This window comes from Sinocyclocheilus anshuiensis, unplaced genomic scaffold (genome assembly GCF_001515605.1).
Source record: "Sinocyclocheilus anshuiensis isolate Anshui unplaced genomic scaffold, SAMN03320099.WGS_v1.1 scaffold1151, whole genome shotgun sequence".
In the NCBI taxonomy this organism is placed as follows: domain Eukaryota; kingdom Metazoa; phylum Chordata; class Actinopteri; order Cypriniformes; family Cyprinidae; genus Sinocyclocheilus; species Sinocyclocheilus anshuiensis.
Window position 1 is genome coordinate 246709 of NW_015548202.1, and position 15698 is coordinate 262406.

General features: G+C 36.4%; 2 protein-coding genes across 3 annotated transcripts in view; one reads left to right on the top strand and one right to left on the bottom strand.

The window, feature by feature from the left end:
• Nucleotides 1–9222, top strand: part of LOC107653363 (zinc finger and BTB domain-containing protein 7C-like) — a 30342-nt gene extending 21120 nt beyond the window's left edge. For both annotated transcript variants that reach the window (XM_016440059.1, XM_016440060.1), the window contains exons 2-3: nucleotides 3031–4354; nucleotides 6962–9222. In XM_016440059.1, coding sequence (XP_016295545.1) covers nucleotides 3045–4354; nucleotides 6962–7532 — 1881 coding nt within the window. In that variant the 5' untranslated portion in view covers nucleotides 3031–3044 and the 3' untranslated portion in view covers nucleotides 7533–9222. The remainder of the gene's footprint in view (nucleotides 1–3030; nucleotides 4355–6961) is intronic.
• A 4777-nt stretch (nucleotides 9223–13999) lies between these two features.
• The window catches only part of hnrnpabb (heterogeneous nuclear ribonucleoprotein A/Bb), a 5208-nt gene continuing 3509 nt past the window's right edge, over nucleotides 14000–15698 (bottom strand). Inside the window, exons 8-9 of the mRNA XM_016440068.1 lie at nucleotides 15616–15698; nucleotides 14000–14341 (exon numbers count right to left, since the gene is read on the bottom strand). The exon at nucleotides 15616–15698 is cut by the window's right edge and continues 1 nt beyond it. Coding sequence (XP_016295554.1) covers nucleotides 15629–15698 — 70 coding nt within the window. The 3' untranslated portion in view covers nucleotides 14000–14341; nucleotides 15616–15628. The remainder of the gene's footprint in view (nucleotides 14342–15615) is intronic.

Below are 15698 nucleotides of genomic sequence, written 5' to 3' on the forward strand. Positions count from 1 at the left end.
TAAAAAATGTCACACATACCAGTGTTTAGTATTGTTGAGATACTATTATAGTTATTAACATTTTGAATCTGAATTTTGTCATTTTTAGTAGTTTTTGATTTTCTCTCTCTATAGTTTTATATATGCCTATTTCGTTTTATTAATAATATGTGACCCTGGAGCACAAAAGCAGTCTTAAGTCTCTGGGGTATATTTGTAGCAATAGCCAAAAATACATTGTATGGGTCAAAATTATTGATTTCCTTTTTGTTTTAGCTATTTTAATACATCAAGTTATTGTAATTTAACATGAGAAATTTTGCTTTGGCAACTAGCTGATATAAAGTTCTTTTAAAATATTCTATTTAATTTCAGTTTACATTTTTCAAGTAATGAAAAGTTTTCTAATGGTTTATAAATATATATTATCTACAATATCTTACTATTCTAAGTTTCCATTTCCAATCTCATGCTGGTTCATTCAGGCTAAATGTAATCCATTATTTCTGTCACATCTATATATATTTTTACCTGAAGGGTCACATTGTTTGATAAACAAGGTTCTTAATTTAAAAGATACGTTCCTTGTTAGTGGACTATATGTTCAAACTGTAATTATAGCAACCGTCTCCTAGCAACAGTGGAAGGGACATTAAAATGTTGATTGGTAAGCGCTGAGCTCAATATTATAGAGAATAAAGACAGACAATGGACAAGAAGAAAAACCCCAAAACACCAGTAGCTCATTTACTTTGGCGCACAGGCCGTTTTTGGACCATTGAACGCCAGTCGACAGCTCCGGTGGCGGCGGGACGTATGAAAGCATCCATCCACATGCCTGCAGTGACCACGGGGACGAGACACACTGAGATTAAACTCTATTCATAGCCATGAATGAAGGACAATGCTGCCAAAACGCCTCTTAAAAAGTCGCTGTAAACATTTCAGGAAATCCGCAGGTACAATTCAGGCTCCATTCATGTAGGCCTGTAGTTTAAGAGCATCTGAACGGAGGTCTGCAAAATACAGCTTTCCCAATCCTTTATTATTTTTGGACAGTGTTCTGTAGAAGTACACTTCTAAACTAGACTTAAGTAAATTATAACAATAAGAAAAAAAAAGGATTCAACATTTTGCATTTAAAGTAGCTGCAATTAAACAGCATCGGCCTCTCATGAAACACGAGTGAATCTGGGGCCGATGGGTGACGTTTACTCAAGCCCTGACACTTTTTTCCCGTGGAAAGCAGAAACTAGGGCCTGACCCCTTTTGCCTTCCTGTGCTGTGCTTTTTTCCGAACGTGACAAAGGTAAGTATCAGCTTTTCTCACAATGCAAACCATCAGATTTAATTCACTATCTTTTGAGGCCTTCACAACAAAATGGCCTCTGCTATCAATGTATACGGCGTAAAAAGCAGAAGCCAGTGGAATTGTTGTTTGATCGCAATCAGAGAGAACCAGAAACAGAGATTTGCTCCCCAGACGCTCGACAGGAGCTAATTAATTATCTGATTGTGCATGCGACGCATCCTCTTTAACCGCAAAGTGCACAGAGTAACGCACTTTTGCAGAAACAAGCATCTTTAACTCAAATCTCATTTTCAGTTGATTATTGTGGGGCTGGCCAAAAAAATATTTTTCCATATCTTTTGCTATCAATATTTATCATGATATTCATTTTAATGGGAAGGGAAATGCATTCCACATGTCTGTTAGACGTTGAAAATGAATGAATACATCATTTGTTTGTTTATAAGGAAACTTCATAGAGTAAAATCAATCCTTTATTCTGTGTCTTCTATTTGATTTTTTTCTGGATTCTGTGTTTTGTGATTCCATATCACTTTATCATCAAAAAATGTTCGTAATTAGATTCAATTACTAAGTCTTTTAACATGCAATCAATTGAAAATACAATCAAACTATATAGAGTAAAGTCGTTTTTCGTATTTTTTTCTGTTTTATGATTTATTACAAATGTATAATCAAAATGGTGTCTAATGAATTTAATCAATATTTTAACATGCAATCAAATTAAAATATAATTAATTCACAACAAACTTTGCATTTTTATTTTTTGCCAATTAAAATGCTGCCCAACACAACCTTTAAATCGTGAGTGAAAAGATATATTGGTTGCATGATATTCCCTAAATAATAATAATAATAATAGTAATAGGAGAAGTACACTGTAAAAAATGTTTTTTCAATAAAAAATTGTAAATTGTCAATGTAAATAAAAATTATTGAAACATGTTTTACAAAAACATACTATTTCAGTTTTTCTATTTCAAAATTTCACATTTAATTCGATGTGTTACTTGCTGTTTCTTTGTAATTATTTGTGAAATGCACTAGCAATTTCTGAGTGAAAATTATTTTAAACCAATTTTTTTTCAGTATACATTTTACAATAGTAATACATTTCTGTCATTTCTGTCAAGTTAAAAGTCAACTTTTATTTTGTCGGTTTGTAGTGAAGTGCTAGATGATCGTCTAGATGTAGGCTAAATATTTTACTTAAATGACTTAAAAATGCATTATTAATATTATGGAATGGACCTTGGAGCACAAAACCAGTCATAAGTAGCATGGCTAAATTTGTAGCAATAGCCAGCAGTACGTTGTATGGATCAAAATTATATAGATTTTTCTTTTATGCCAAAAATCATTAGGATATTAAGTAAAGACCATGTTCCATGAAGATATTTTGTAAATTTCCTACCGTAAATATATCAAAACTTAATTTTTGATTAGTAATATGCATTGCTAAGAACTTCATTTGGACAACTTTAAAGGTGATTTTCTCAATATTTAGATTTTTTTGCACCCTCAGATTCCAGATTTTCAAATAGTTGTATCTCAGCCAAATATTGTCCTATCCTAACAAACCATACGTCAATGGAAAGCTTATTTATTCAGTTACTCAATTTCAGAATTGTCCCTTATGACTGGTTTTGTGGTCCATGGTCACAAATATCTATTTATCGCCCAGCCTTATTTTAATGCATGACAGCTCTGACCGATTTCACTTTTTTACCTGCACACAGACTCCTCGGAGAGGATGGCGCACACAGACGAGGACCTGATCGGAATCCCCTTCCCGAACCACAGCAACGACGTTCTGTGCAGTCTTAACGAGCAGCGGCGGGACGGCCTGCTTTGCGACGTCATCCTAGTGGTCCGGGACCAGGAGTACCGCACCCATCGCTCCGTCCTGGCCGCCTGCAGCCAGTACTTCAAAAAACTCTTCACGGTGGCCACCGGCTCCAGCCAGGACTCCAACCAGCACGCCATCTACGAGCTGGACTTCGTGGTGCCGGAATCGCTGACGGCCATTCTGGAGTTCGCGTACACGTCGACGCTGACGGTGACAGCATCCAACGTCAAGGAGATCCTGAGTGCCGCCAGGCTCCTGGAAATTCCCTGCATTATAAACGTGTGTCTGGAAATCATGGACACGGGAGGAGGTGGAGAACGAGGAGGAGGACCTCTGGAAGGAGAGGAGTTTGAGGGAGATGACGAGGAAGACGAGGATGAAGAAGACGAGGAAGAAATGGAGGAGGAGGTCGACTCCAAAGATGGAGAATTTGAGGACAACAATAGCGAGAAATCCACACAAGGAGCCGAAAACCAAGAGGAACTCAAAGTTTGGGAGAATGGGAGGACGGATAGCCCACCTTGTAGCTCCCAACAAGGAGCGCCGAACCCGGATGGCCAAGAATCCCAAAGACGCCAATCGGACACTCCGGAAGACCAGAAACCCCGAGGGCCGGAGGGATTGGAGGGCCGGGCGCTGAAGGACTTCTCGATAGAGTCTTTACTTCAAGAGGGACTCTATCCGAAAATGCCAGGCCTGGAAAGAGGCGCCGGATTCTCACCCCTTCTCCCAGGCTTCTATCCTCACATGTGGGCGGCAGAATTCCCAGGCTACCCTCAGATTCTGGAGCGCCGACACCCTTCCCACCCTTTCCCCAATGCTTCACTAGAAAACGGCCCTTTGGACCTTGCGGTCAAGAAAGAAGTCATCAAAGAAGAGCTGAAGGATGAGCCTACAAACCCAATCCTGCACAGAGACTTCCTCAAAGACTTCATGAGTCCAGGGTTGGGAATAACCTCTGACCCCAGCCTCGGTCCGATCAAAGAGGGAGCGGAGCTGCGGTCCTACCTGAGTTTTCTTTCCGCCTCCCATCTCGGGACGCTGTTTCCTCCGTGGCAGCTGGAGGAGGAGAGGAAAATGAAGCCCAAGGCGTCACAGCAGTGCCCCATCTGCAACAAGGTGATTCAAGGAGCGGGAAAGCTGCCACGGCACATGCGAACACACACCGGAGAGAAGCCCTACATGTGCACCATCTGTGAGGTCCGCTTCACCAGGTGAGTCGGGTTAAGGTGACACAAACTTGAGCCCTCGATCCTAATTAAAGAGCACAAATGAGAAAAGATGAAGTGACACTAGTCAAGTATACTTTACTACTTCAGTATAGAAGTAGTTTGTATTTTATTTTAATAAGTTTATTAAATGTCATTTTTGTTTTATTTGATTTTTTAGTATATTAATTTAAAAAGTAACAATTAAAACAATGATTGTATTATTATAACAATCAAATTAGTAATTACTTAACATTTTAATATATTATTTACAATTTTGTTTTATTATTTATCATTTTATTTCATTTAAATTCTTATTAAATAACTATTGAAACTTTTGCCACTTTTCTTTATAGGGATATTGTATATTGTATATTTTTATACACTTCTAAGCATTAAAATTATTATTTACCATTTCATTTTATTTTTTACAATTTATATTTTATTTTTACATTTTTATTTTTCTTACATTTTATTAAAATTACTACTAAATTCCTATTTATTTATTTTTTGCCATTTTTAATATTTACAATAATTACAGTGATCGTTAATGGGAATGATGGTGGCTACATTTTGTATTTTTCTATAAGCATCTAATTATTAAAATTATTTACTATACATTTAATTTTATTATTTACAATTTAATACTTTTATTAAAATGATTAATAAATTCCTATTTATTTTTGCCACTTTTAATTATAGTGATAGTTGATTGGAATGATGGTGGGTATATTTTGTATCTTTCTATACACTTCTAATTATTAAAATTCGTGTTTAGCACTTAATTTCACTATTTTTATTATTTACTATTTTTAATTGTATTATTTATGATTTTATTTCATTACATTTTTATTAAATTACTATTATGAGAGCTTCTGAACTTTTATTTAAAGTGATAGTTGACCGGAAAGATGGGATGAAAAGGAGACAATCGGATCATGAAGTACCACAATCTGGATTTGCATAAAAAAAAAATTTTAATTGTCAGAATTTACTCACCCTAATGTCGTTCCAAAGCGTTATGACTTTCCTTTATCTGTAGAACACAAAAGCAGATATTTTGAAAACTGCTTTTGTCCGTACAATAAAAGTCGATGGGTTCCAAAGCCACATCAGAATGTTAATTTTTGGGCAAACTATCCCTTTAACATTTCAGGAATGTTTTTAACATCAATTCAAGCAGATAGAGTACAAGAATAACACTTTAAAATGAACAGTCACTAAAAAGGAGCAGACATACTGAAGAAGGCAAAGAATGTTTTACAATGACAGATTTACGAGAAAGAATTCTGACTTGCTGTCATGTAACCCAGCAAACTTTTCCCCTCAAACAAATTACACTGACTGTCTGCTAGAATAAATAGCCTCTTTGAAGCTGAAGAGCTTAGCTTCAGTATTACAACAATGAAATGGCACATGAAAACTAGAGCAGCATCATAAGGACAAACCTGCTGTGAAACACTTTATGCATCACTGTGGTCGGAGCCGCATGAGGTTTCCACACTGTAATAAAAGCCAAAGCGTAGTGATGTTAATATAAGACCTACATTTCACTTTTGGGCTCAAACGCTCTGTAGAGGAATGAAATTTCGATGAGTGAGATCTAGACTGCGAAATAGATCAAACGAAGGCTTCTGAGCTTCTGGATAACTCATCTGGATACCACATAACAGGAACACTAAATCCGGTTTTCGTGTTTTTTGGGTTTTTCTGTCGCTGCTGCTGTTGAGCAACTTGCAGCTGTCTGCTTTTCAAGTACAAAGGCGTACACCTGCTTGTGTGTTTTTCTGCATGCATGTACGCTTTTCTGCGTGCATGGTGTGCCTTGAGGTTTTGCAGGGATTCTTACAGGTATGCAAAATAACCTCAAAACCCAAACTTAGACGAATAGTTCGCTCAAAAATGACAATTTGCTGAAAATGTAATCACAATCAGGCCATCCAAGACGTAGATGCGTTTGTTTCTTCGTCAGATGTGGATAAATTTAGATGTCACTTGCTCAGCAATGGATCCTCTGCAGTGAATGGGTGCCGTCAGAATGAGAGTCCAAAACAGGTGATTAAAAACATCACAATAATCCACAAGTCTTGTGAAGTGAAAAGCTGCAGGTTTGTAAGAAATAAATCCATCATTAAGATCTTTTTAACTTCAAACAATTGCTTCCAGCTAAAATACAAGTCCATAATCCATAACATTGCTTTCTCCAGTGAAAAAGTCTGAATCAGGAGAGACATATGTACTGATCAAGCACTGTTTACAAGCCAAAACAGTTGGTGGATTTTGATCTGAGAGACAACAGGAGATGGACTTGTTCCACTGGAGGAAGAGTTATTATGGATTATGGATGCACATTTTGGCCAGAAGTGAGGCTTTGAAGTTAAAAACATCTTAATGCTGGATTTGTTTTTTACAAACATGCAGTTTTTCACTTCACAAGATGTTAATTGATGGACTGGAGTGGTGTGGATGACTTGTGGTTTATTGTGATGTTTTTATCAGCTGTTTGGACTCTCATTCTGACGGCACCCATTCACTGCAGAAGATCCATTGCCGAGCAAAAATGCACATTTTTGGGTGAACTGTTCGTTTAATTGCTGTTTTTCTCTTTCTCAGGCAAGACAAGCTGAAGATTCACATGCGCAAGCACACCGGTGAGAGGCCATACATCTGCCTGCACTGCAACTCTAAGTTCGTTCACAACTACGACCTGAAGAACCACTTGCGCATCCACACCGGCGTGCGGCCGTACCAATGCGAGCACTGCTACAAGAGCTTCACGCGCTCCGACCACCTTCACCGGCACATCAAGCGGCAGAGCTGCCGCGTCTCACGCCCGCGACGGGGCCGAAAGCCCTCCGCCTGGAGGTCCACCAACTTCCTCTTCCCTCCAGATCCCAACGCCCTCCAAGCGGACAGGACGATGCGGATTCCCGCCGCTCGTGGCGCCCCCTTGCTGGGGAAACAGCAGCCTACGGGAGGAAAAACGCTAGAGGACGTCGACGGTGGCAGCCGAGAAACGGACAGAAAGCTCATCTCAGAGGATGTGAACAGAAAGCGGGGCGTGTTTGCTTTCGCCGTGGCGACGGAGAACGTTCTGCCACACCCGCCTTTCTATTTGGCGACCTCTGACCCCTGGGCCGTGAGACTGGAACGAGCTCCACCCATTCCCGAGGCCGCAAAGTGACTTTTGTTAATTCCTTGAAACAGCTGCTCGCTTCGGATGCCACAAAGTCTTTACGAACCGGGTTCAGACTCTGTAATATTAAATGAGAATTACATTTTTTTGTTTTTTTGTTTGTTTCATAAGTTAGCTTCCATATGGGATGACAGGGATTTTAAAAAGCCTACTTTTTAAATGACTAGATTTGTTAATATCTTGGATGTGCATTTGTTCAAGCTGTTTTTGATGCTTCAGCGTTTGCTAACAAGGGTGATGCGCTCATAGACTGTTCAGTGCAATGGAGTATGTGAAAATCGAACGCAAAAATTTGACAATCAGGTATGCAGAAAGAAAAAATAAGTCCTGCTGAATAAGCTAGAAGCTTTGATGTTTGCATTGCATTATCTGACAGGTTTTCTAATTTAACAGTTTTCAGTGAAGCTAAATCCTAAACACAAGGAAAATTACAAATTTACACATTGTAATCCACTATGCAAAATACAAAAGTGGTTCCATTTTTTTTAGAATTACCACAGAAACCACAAAGACAAAATTAATAAGAAAAACTCTCAGGATTACAAATCTTTTTTTTTTACAGCCAAAATATCACGTGTTACACATAACAAGTTGTCACATCAATCTGCAGTTAATCATGCAATTAGACAAAAGAGAAATCCTGCAAGTTATTTTTTTCTCATAATTATTTATATTGTGCATTTCAAATTGACCCTTGATGAAATCGAATGCTGTTTAAAATAATTTGTATAGATGGCTTTCAGGTTCTACAGTGGAATTGTTCATTATTGTAAGTGTTTCTATTGTAAAACATCCAAAGATGTGTTGTTAAAGAACAAACTTGAAATCCAATCTGTTTGCAAAGCAGTCTTTTTCACATATGAAGTGTCTTGGAGGTGCTTGTGGTGTACAGGAAAATAAAACGAGGGAAAAACGTCCACAACTTTGATACTGTTCCTCATCTGAATGGCTAGAGTAATTCAGCATCGTTTAAACTGAAACTAAACATATTTTCATGCTATTTATGCATATTTAAATAAGCCTTGGCTATATTTTACTAAGATGTTTTATAAAGACACTAACACATTTGTGTTCCGGTTTATCTGTTTTTCAAGAGAGAATGTGTCAATGCAGACAGTGTACGATATTTGACATCAAACCCTCTGAAATCAAAACAATACGGTAATAAAAAAAAGCATAAAATCCCCCCTTCAAGACTTTTAACTTCTAAAACACCCACAAAACAAACTGCACAAGTACTCCAAATGAGAATTAAAATCATCTGAAAATTTAAGCTTCTGCACTTCACACAAGACTTTTAAGATGTTTTCATCTTGGTGTGCAAAATGCAAAGATGTTTCAATGGCCATGTACAACGAAGGTGCTTAAAGATGTGTGTGTGTGTGTATATATATGAAGCCCTTCTGTGGCGACTGGTGGGAACTTACTTGCACTATTTGTTTGATGATGTTTTAATATTGGTTACGATATATTGATATTTCTTAAAGATTTAAAAACATACAAAAAAAATAAAAAATCACAGAACATGTCTGAGATATGCACTTTACTCCTCTTTAACACAAGAACAATTTCAGTGAAAGTCATTTTTATAAATGTGTGTGGTATTTGTATATTAGATTAATCCCTGGTAAACAGAATCAAAGAACTGGAATAACAATAAAAAAAAATAAGAAGCTTTTTTCAAGAACCCTGTGTCTTTTTATGGCTCATGTCTTTCTTGGAAATCTGACAAAGGCAACTCTACAGAAGCGGGTCACTTAATGAGGCTTTTATCTACAGCGAAGAGGTCAAGTGCATTAAAGGTCTCTTTAGAGTATTTTAACGTTAAATGCCATACTCGAGGGTACAGCGAAGGCAGATTCATTCTCCCTCCTAAACGTCCAGCTTTCTGGAGGATGATGGAGCAGATCTTTAACTACTTAAATGACTCTGAAATCCTAGCATGTGGTAGTTTGTTATGACACAAGGCGGTGAGGATCCAACAGACAGCCCTCTCTGGCACAATTACCCATCTCTGTGAGTAATCTAAACCCACACGCTTAACTACGCTTCAGTTTGAGCCAGTTTCCCAAACACATACTAATGCTGTTTTGAATTGTGAAGAATATTTCAAGTAAGATTGCTATTAGCTTCATTTTACTCATTTAAAATAGTATTAGTCTTTCCGAGAAGTTGATTTTCTGACAATTCGTTTTTTAATGACTAAAATTACGCATACTGAATGTTTACGGCTAGTTTTGGATGAGCGTCTCAAACCGACTGATCAAATTAAACCATTATAAAATTTCGAAATTATTTGAATTATCAGAATGATGAGAACAAACTTGTTTTAAATGACTAATTCTCTGAATGTCTTGAATAGCTAAAGGATTTTAAAGCATGATTATTACTATTTTACATTACTTCAACACAACTATAGTCTTAATTTGCGTCAGTGTTCAAAGTAAAAAAGTTAAAATGGGCCCTAAATTGAAAACTAATCAAAATGTAATTTTCTGTTCATTTAAATACAGTATGTATTTTATATACCGGTACCTCTTTTATTGCCATCTAGCGCCCTCTACTGTAAATCAAGGTAAAATACACATAACAAAAATTATATATTCAAAAGTTTAACACATTTCTCCCACACTGTTCTTTGCTGAATACAAAATATACAATTAAAATGATTTGCTTAAGGAAAATATAACACCACATTTCACACTTTACAGTTTACCTGCGTTAACACGGAGTCCTTGTTGAGCTTGTTTCAGGTGAACAAACGTATGTAAAATCAGTCCCATGCTAGTTAATTGACTCTTTAATGTATATCTCAATTATTTCATTATGACAGCGTTTTGAACACGTGTTCTGTGATTCTGAGCTGTATTTTCCCATCATCTGTGCATCATTTTACCTCACCTGCTAATATAGTTCGTTAATCTCACCTTTCGTTGGCGAAATTGAGTCATACACATCCTAAACCCCCTCTGGCCTCCATCCATAAACTTTCTGCTAATTTTGTAATCCATATTTTTATTTCTTTTCTTGCAACTCTTCTACTGTTTCCACAAGTCTGAATCCAATGCCAAACTGAATCATTAATTTGAACCGGTTCTTTAGATGATTCGAGCGAACTGATTCACATTTCACCGGTACGAGCTTTGTTTAGGAGTAAAACTGTGATGTGCATGGTGTACAACGCAACATTTGATTTAACCGAAAACAGTCATTAAAATCAGCATTTAATATTTCTTTAAAACATGTGAATAACACATAAAATGTAGACTTTTTGGAACTCTATTAAGCGATAACTCAAATGAATCGATTCACTCAAACGACTCTGACTGTGTACAGAATGGAAACTCTTACTACGTACTAAATACTGCATAGTGTACACTATTAAAAACAGTAAATTGAATATTTTTTCATCATTACACTTTACATTTTTCAAACAGTGATATGCTATATTATGTCCTTTTATCCCCAGTACAGATGTCAGAGCAAAATACATTTTTTGTGAATAAAAATACGATAAAAAGTATTGTTTTCTGAGAAAATGATCAAAATAAAGTGAGTTCGATTAAAACCAGAACAAATATCAGCCAATGGGGTCAGAAAAATATAACTTAATTCAAAAGAAAAAAAGCTATCATACTCCACTGACATATTTGCTTTAGTCTCAAGCATAAACTTAAACTTATTGGAAAACAAGAGTACTCATCTTTTTCCATCTCAAGTAAAAGAATTATATTTGAAGTAGAAAACAAGAAAAAAATATTAATTTTTTTGCAGTTCATGCAACATACCAGGGGTCTCATTTATAAAACTTTCCATAGATTTCATCCTAAAAGTGTACGTATGCACAAAAGCTAGATTTTGCGTATGCACAAAAGTTTTCAGATTTGTAAAACCATGTGTATGCCAGAACCTGCGCAATTTCTTAATTTAATAATCTGCCTTTATAAATCCCAGTCAAGGGAAGATTGTGCGTACGTGCATCTCCACCCCATCTCCTCCCCGAAATCACCATATATGGAGCTTACAACGCCTAGTTTTACTATGCATAACCTCATCTGCATATCATTTCCATGTATATTCCCATCCACGTATGGAGGACCAAACCTGCAGAAATTAAAAATAAATAAATTAAGCAAATAAATAAATAAATGTGTGTATAAATACACGTATTCTTGTTTAAATACATATATAAATAATTAATTTACTGTGCCAAAATACAGACAGCACATCACATGTCCCACCAGAGACAGTAAAACATCATGCATCTCCTGTCAGCGGGAAAGCAGCGCCCCCAGATATCACAAGACCCGACCAAGTCCATGGTTGACACCCTCTCATTAGCATGTTGCGCAGAGGAAAAATAAACATGGAACTACATTCAGAAATAAATGAGTGATCAAAGGAAAATAGTTAGGATGAGTTTAGCATTTCCTTAAACGTTCATGTAGTTCTCAGTTATAATGCACACCTTTATTTATACACACATTTATTTATTTATTTGCGTATTTATTTATTTATACACACATTCATTTATTTATTTGTGTATTTATTTATTTTTTATTTCTGCAGGTTTGGTTCTCCATACTTCTCAAGGGACAATACAATAGAAATGAAACTTGGATATATTTTAGAGTAGTCAATGCGCGGATTAAGGCAGTGCTAGATAACAATGGGGCTCACACAAAATATTGACACTTTGGACACAGTTTTGACATATTCACTTAGGGTGTACTCACTTTTGTTGCCAGTTATTTAGACAACAATGGCTGTATGTTGAGTTATTTTTAGAGGACAGTAATTCTGTACTGCTATACAAGCTGCACATTGACTAGTCTAAAGTATATCCAATTTTCATTTCTATAGTATTGTCCCTTGACGACATATAATAAAATGGTTGCTGAAATGTGAGGGGTGTACTCACTTTTAATTTATGCAGTTTTGCTGATAAGGTGAACATATTTTAGCTATTTTTTGCCTATATTTATTGCAGTGTAAATAGAATTGTCTGACTCAGCGCATCACTGACAAAGTAGCCTATTTTAAAAAGAAAACATGCAAATGACCATTTTCTTCAAGTTGTATCCTTCAAATACAGTGGTATTTTTCATAATGTTGTGGCGATGCCTTCACACGGCATCAACACCTCCGTGCAGCTGCGGTTGTACAGTAAGATATTATTATTGGACCTATTCAAACCAGACAATAGACCGTCCGACCACTGAATCCAGCAGTGTCCGCCATAATATCGAAGTGCGCATCTTTGATCATGCTCACTAAAATATTTTCTCATAACATGAGATCTGCAGTTTAGTTTAAAGATGAATTATTGTGCACCTATAGCACTCATCGTTGTCATCAAAACAGCATGCCACAGGAAAAGCGATCAAGCGCATCCACTAAATAGGTCTAAATTCATAATTTGTTTAACTTCTGCGTAATGACTTCATGTAATTTCTGTGCTTATCTCCATTAATGAGAGTGGAATATTTAATGTAAATGTGTATATCGAAATTAAAACCGATTTTAAAACCGTCGTTTACTTAATTACTTTTCTCACTACAGGAGAGTGCGTGCGCATGGTCTAGAATGTCCATGTGGTGCGTACATATTTACGCCAAGTTTATTTTTAATAAATCCCGATATGTGCGTACGCAAATTCTATGCCCATTTTGTGCGTACGCAACGTTCATAAATGAGACCCCAGGACTTAACTAGTAGGTTTACTAAAGTAGTTAATGCAAAGTTACCAGGGTTTTGAAATCAAAGGTGTTTTGGCAAAATCACCGTTATAACTCAACTTAATTGTCACAGTAAAAGTAACCATTTAAACCATCACAGTTTTTCTCAATTGCTTTGGCACATTTTTCAAAACAATCTTAACATTCTCTAAACTGTGAGTGCAAATGTCACAACTGTTTGCTGGAACTTCAGAACTTTATTGCATGTCTGCAAAATGTAGTTACTCACCCAAAACATTTCATTCATGCTTCAAAACCTAGTTATCGTGTCAGTAATTTGGCCAAGGCCACCAAAATATAAAGTATTTTTGTCATCGTGTGAGCCACACTGGTCAAAATGTTTAGTTGTTTTTTCACCATGACAGTCAACTTCGAGAATTGAGCCAAAGCAATTGAGAAAAACTGTAAGATTGACAAATTAACATTAATGTTAGCCAGTAAACGAGAACACGTCCAAAACTTACAAATCATTTATTTCTACCAAAAACACTATAGGAATGAGACTTCAAATGAGTAACATTGCTGGTTGCTAACAAATATCCTAATTGACAAAAAAAAATAAAAAAAAAATAAATAAAAAAAAATTAAAAATCAAAGCAAAAGTGGACATTTCCAGTCACTATTAGATGCATTACCCAAAAACGCTGACATTCACGGGACTCTGGTGTTTTAAAAGGGCTCTCCTACGCTATGCAACAACAGGAAGCAGAACAAGCATCTGGAAACATTGAGAAAAATTTACTCAATTGTTTTATTTCAAAAGCTCTGGCAGCTCCCGAACCTCATGTGGCAAATCCAGTAGACATGTAAAATACAACCATACAATACATTATTCAAAAAAGGTACCAAAAAGTACAGTAAAAATAACACTTCCATCTCTGGAAATGTGGACAAAAGGAAAATAAAATTAAAATGTGGAAGTGACATTGCTTCCCCTATTCATCCGTTCTGTACAAATGGGTCATGATCTCATCCGCTAAAAGGAAAGAGCCCGCAGGTGTGTGAACTACTGTTGTTGTCGTCACAGTCAGACTCCTGGTTTTTGGGAATACTTTAGTCCTGATGAGAAACAGACATGGTCAGCGGCAGGTTGGAAAACGTTGAGGAAGACAAATGCAAAGCAGAGTTTTGCACGCATTTTGAACACTAAAAGTACAGCAAATATTCTGTCATTTGTTCATTTAAACCTTTTACAAGGATTTGTAAACCAATTCAAAACAAATGTTACAAAATGCACCCTTCCTTCAAACGTTCACATTTAATTCAATGTTACTTGACATTATTTTGTAACTGTCAAATTTACTAGCAATTTCTGAGAGAAAATTGGTTTCTACACCAAAATCTGGAGGGGGGAAAAAAAAGAAAAAAAAAAAAAATAGTACTGCAACACTTCAAAGCTTGACAAGAACAGATCTCCAGTATTTCGTCCTAATTTTCTAAACTCCGATGCAAATGTCCAAAGAAATTGACTTGAAGCAAAACATGTCGTCGTCTTTTAAAACACTGGAGCTCATGACTACAAACAAATCTGCCGAAGGGTCTCAGAGGAAACCCCCCCCCCCCCCCCGATTTTAAAGGATTATTTTGTAACTGTCAAATTTACTAGCAATTTCTGAGAGAAAATTGGTTTCTACACCAAAATCTGGAGGGGGGAAAAAAAAAAAAAAAAAAAAAAATAGTACTGCAACACTTCAAAGCTTGACAAGAACAGATCTCCAGTATTTCGTCCTAATTTTCTAAACTCCGATGCAAATGTCCAAAGAAATTGACTTGAAGCAAAACATGTCGTCGTCTTTTAAAACACTGGAGCTCATGACTACAAACAAATCTGCCGAAGGGTCTCAGAGGAAACCACCCCCCCCCCACACAATTCAAAGGGAAAATACGCTTTCGTACCGCATTGACAAATATTTGTCCTTGTTTCAAGCATAAACTAAAAATTTTACAGTTTCAGAAAAGGCATCATATCCTCAATTTGCACCTCAAGTAAACGCATCTTAAGGATGTTCAGATATTTGTACTGGAAAAACAGTAAACTTTTAGCAATGCATGACACATTTAATGCAAAGACTATGAATTTAAAACTTTCTACTATGATTTAAAGCTTTAATTTGTGAATCTTTTTCTTGAATTTCTTGAATCAGAAGCTTGGGGGGGAAAAAAAAAAAAAAAAAAAAAAAGCTACAAGATCTGCAGGAATCAGCTCTGAATAAAAGTCATCAAGCTCAATTCAAGTTCTGTTCAAATCAATATTTCTAAGTAGTGTTTCTTAAACACCAAATAAGCAAGAATAAGGAAACAAACACGCTTATCCATTGATAGTCACACACTACCTGTTCTGCATGATCAGTATGGCTTGTAGCCACTCTGGTGGCCTCCACGTCTTGGTGTTTTCCCATAGCTTGTATTGCCCTGG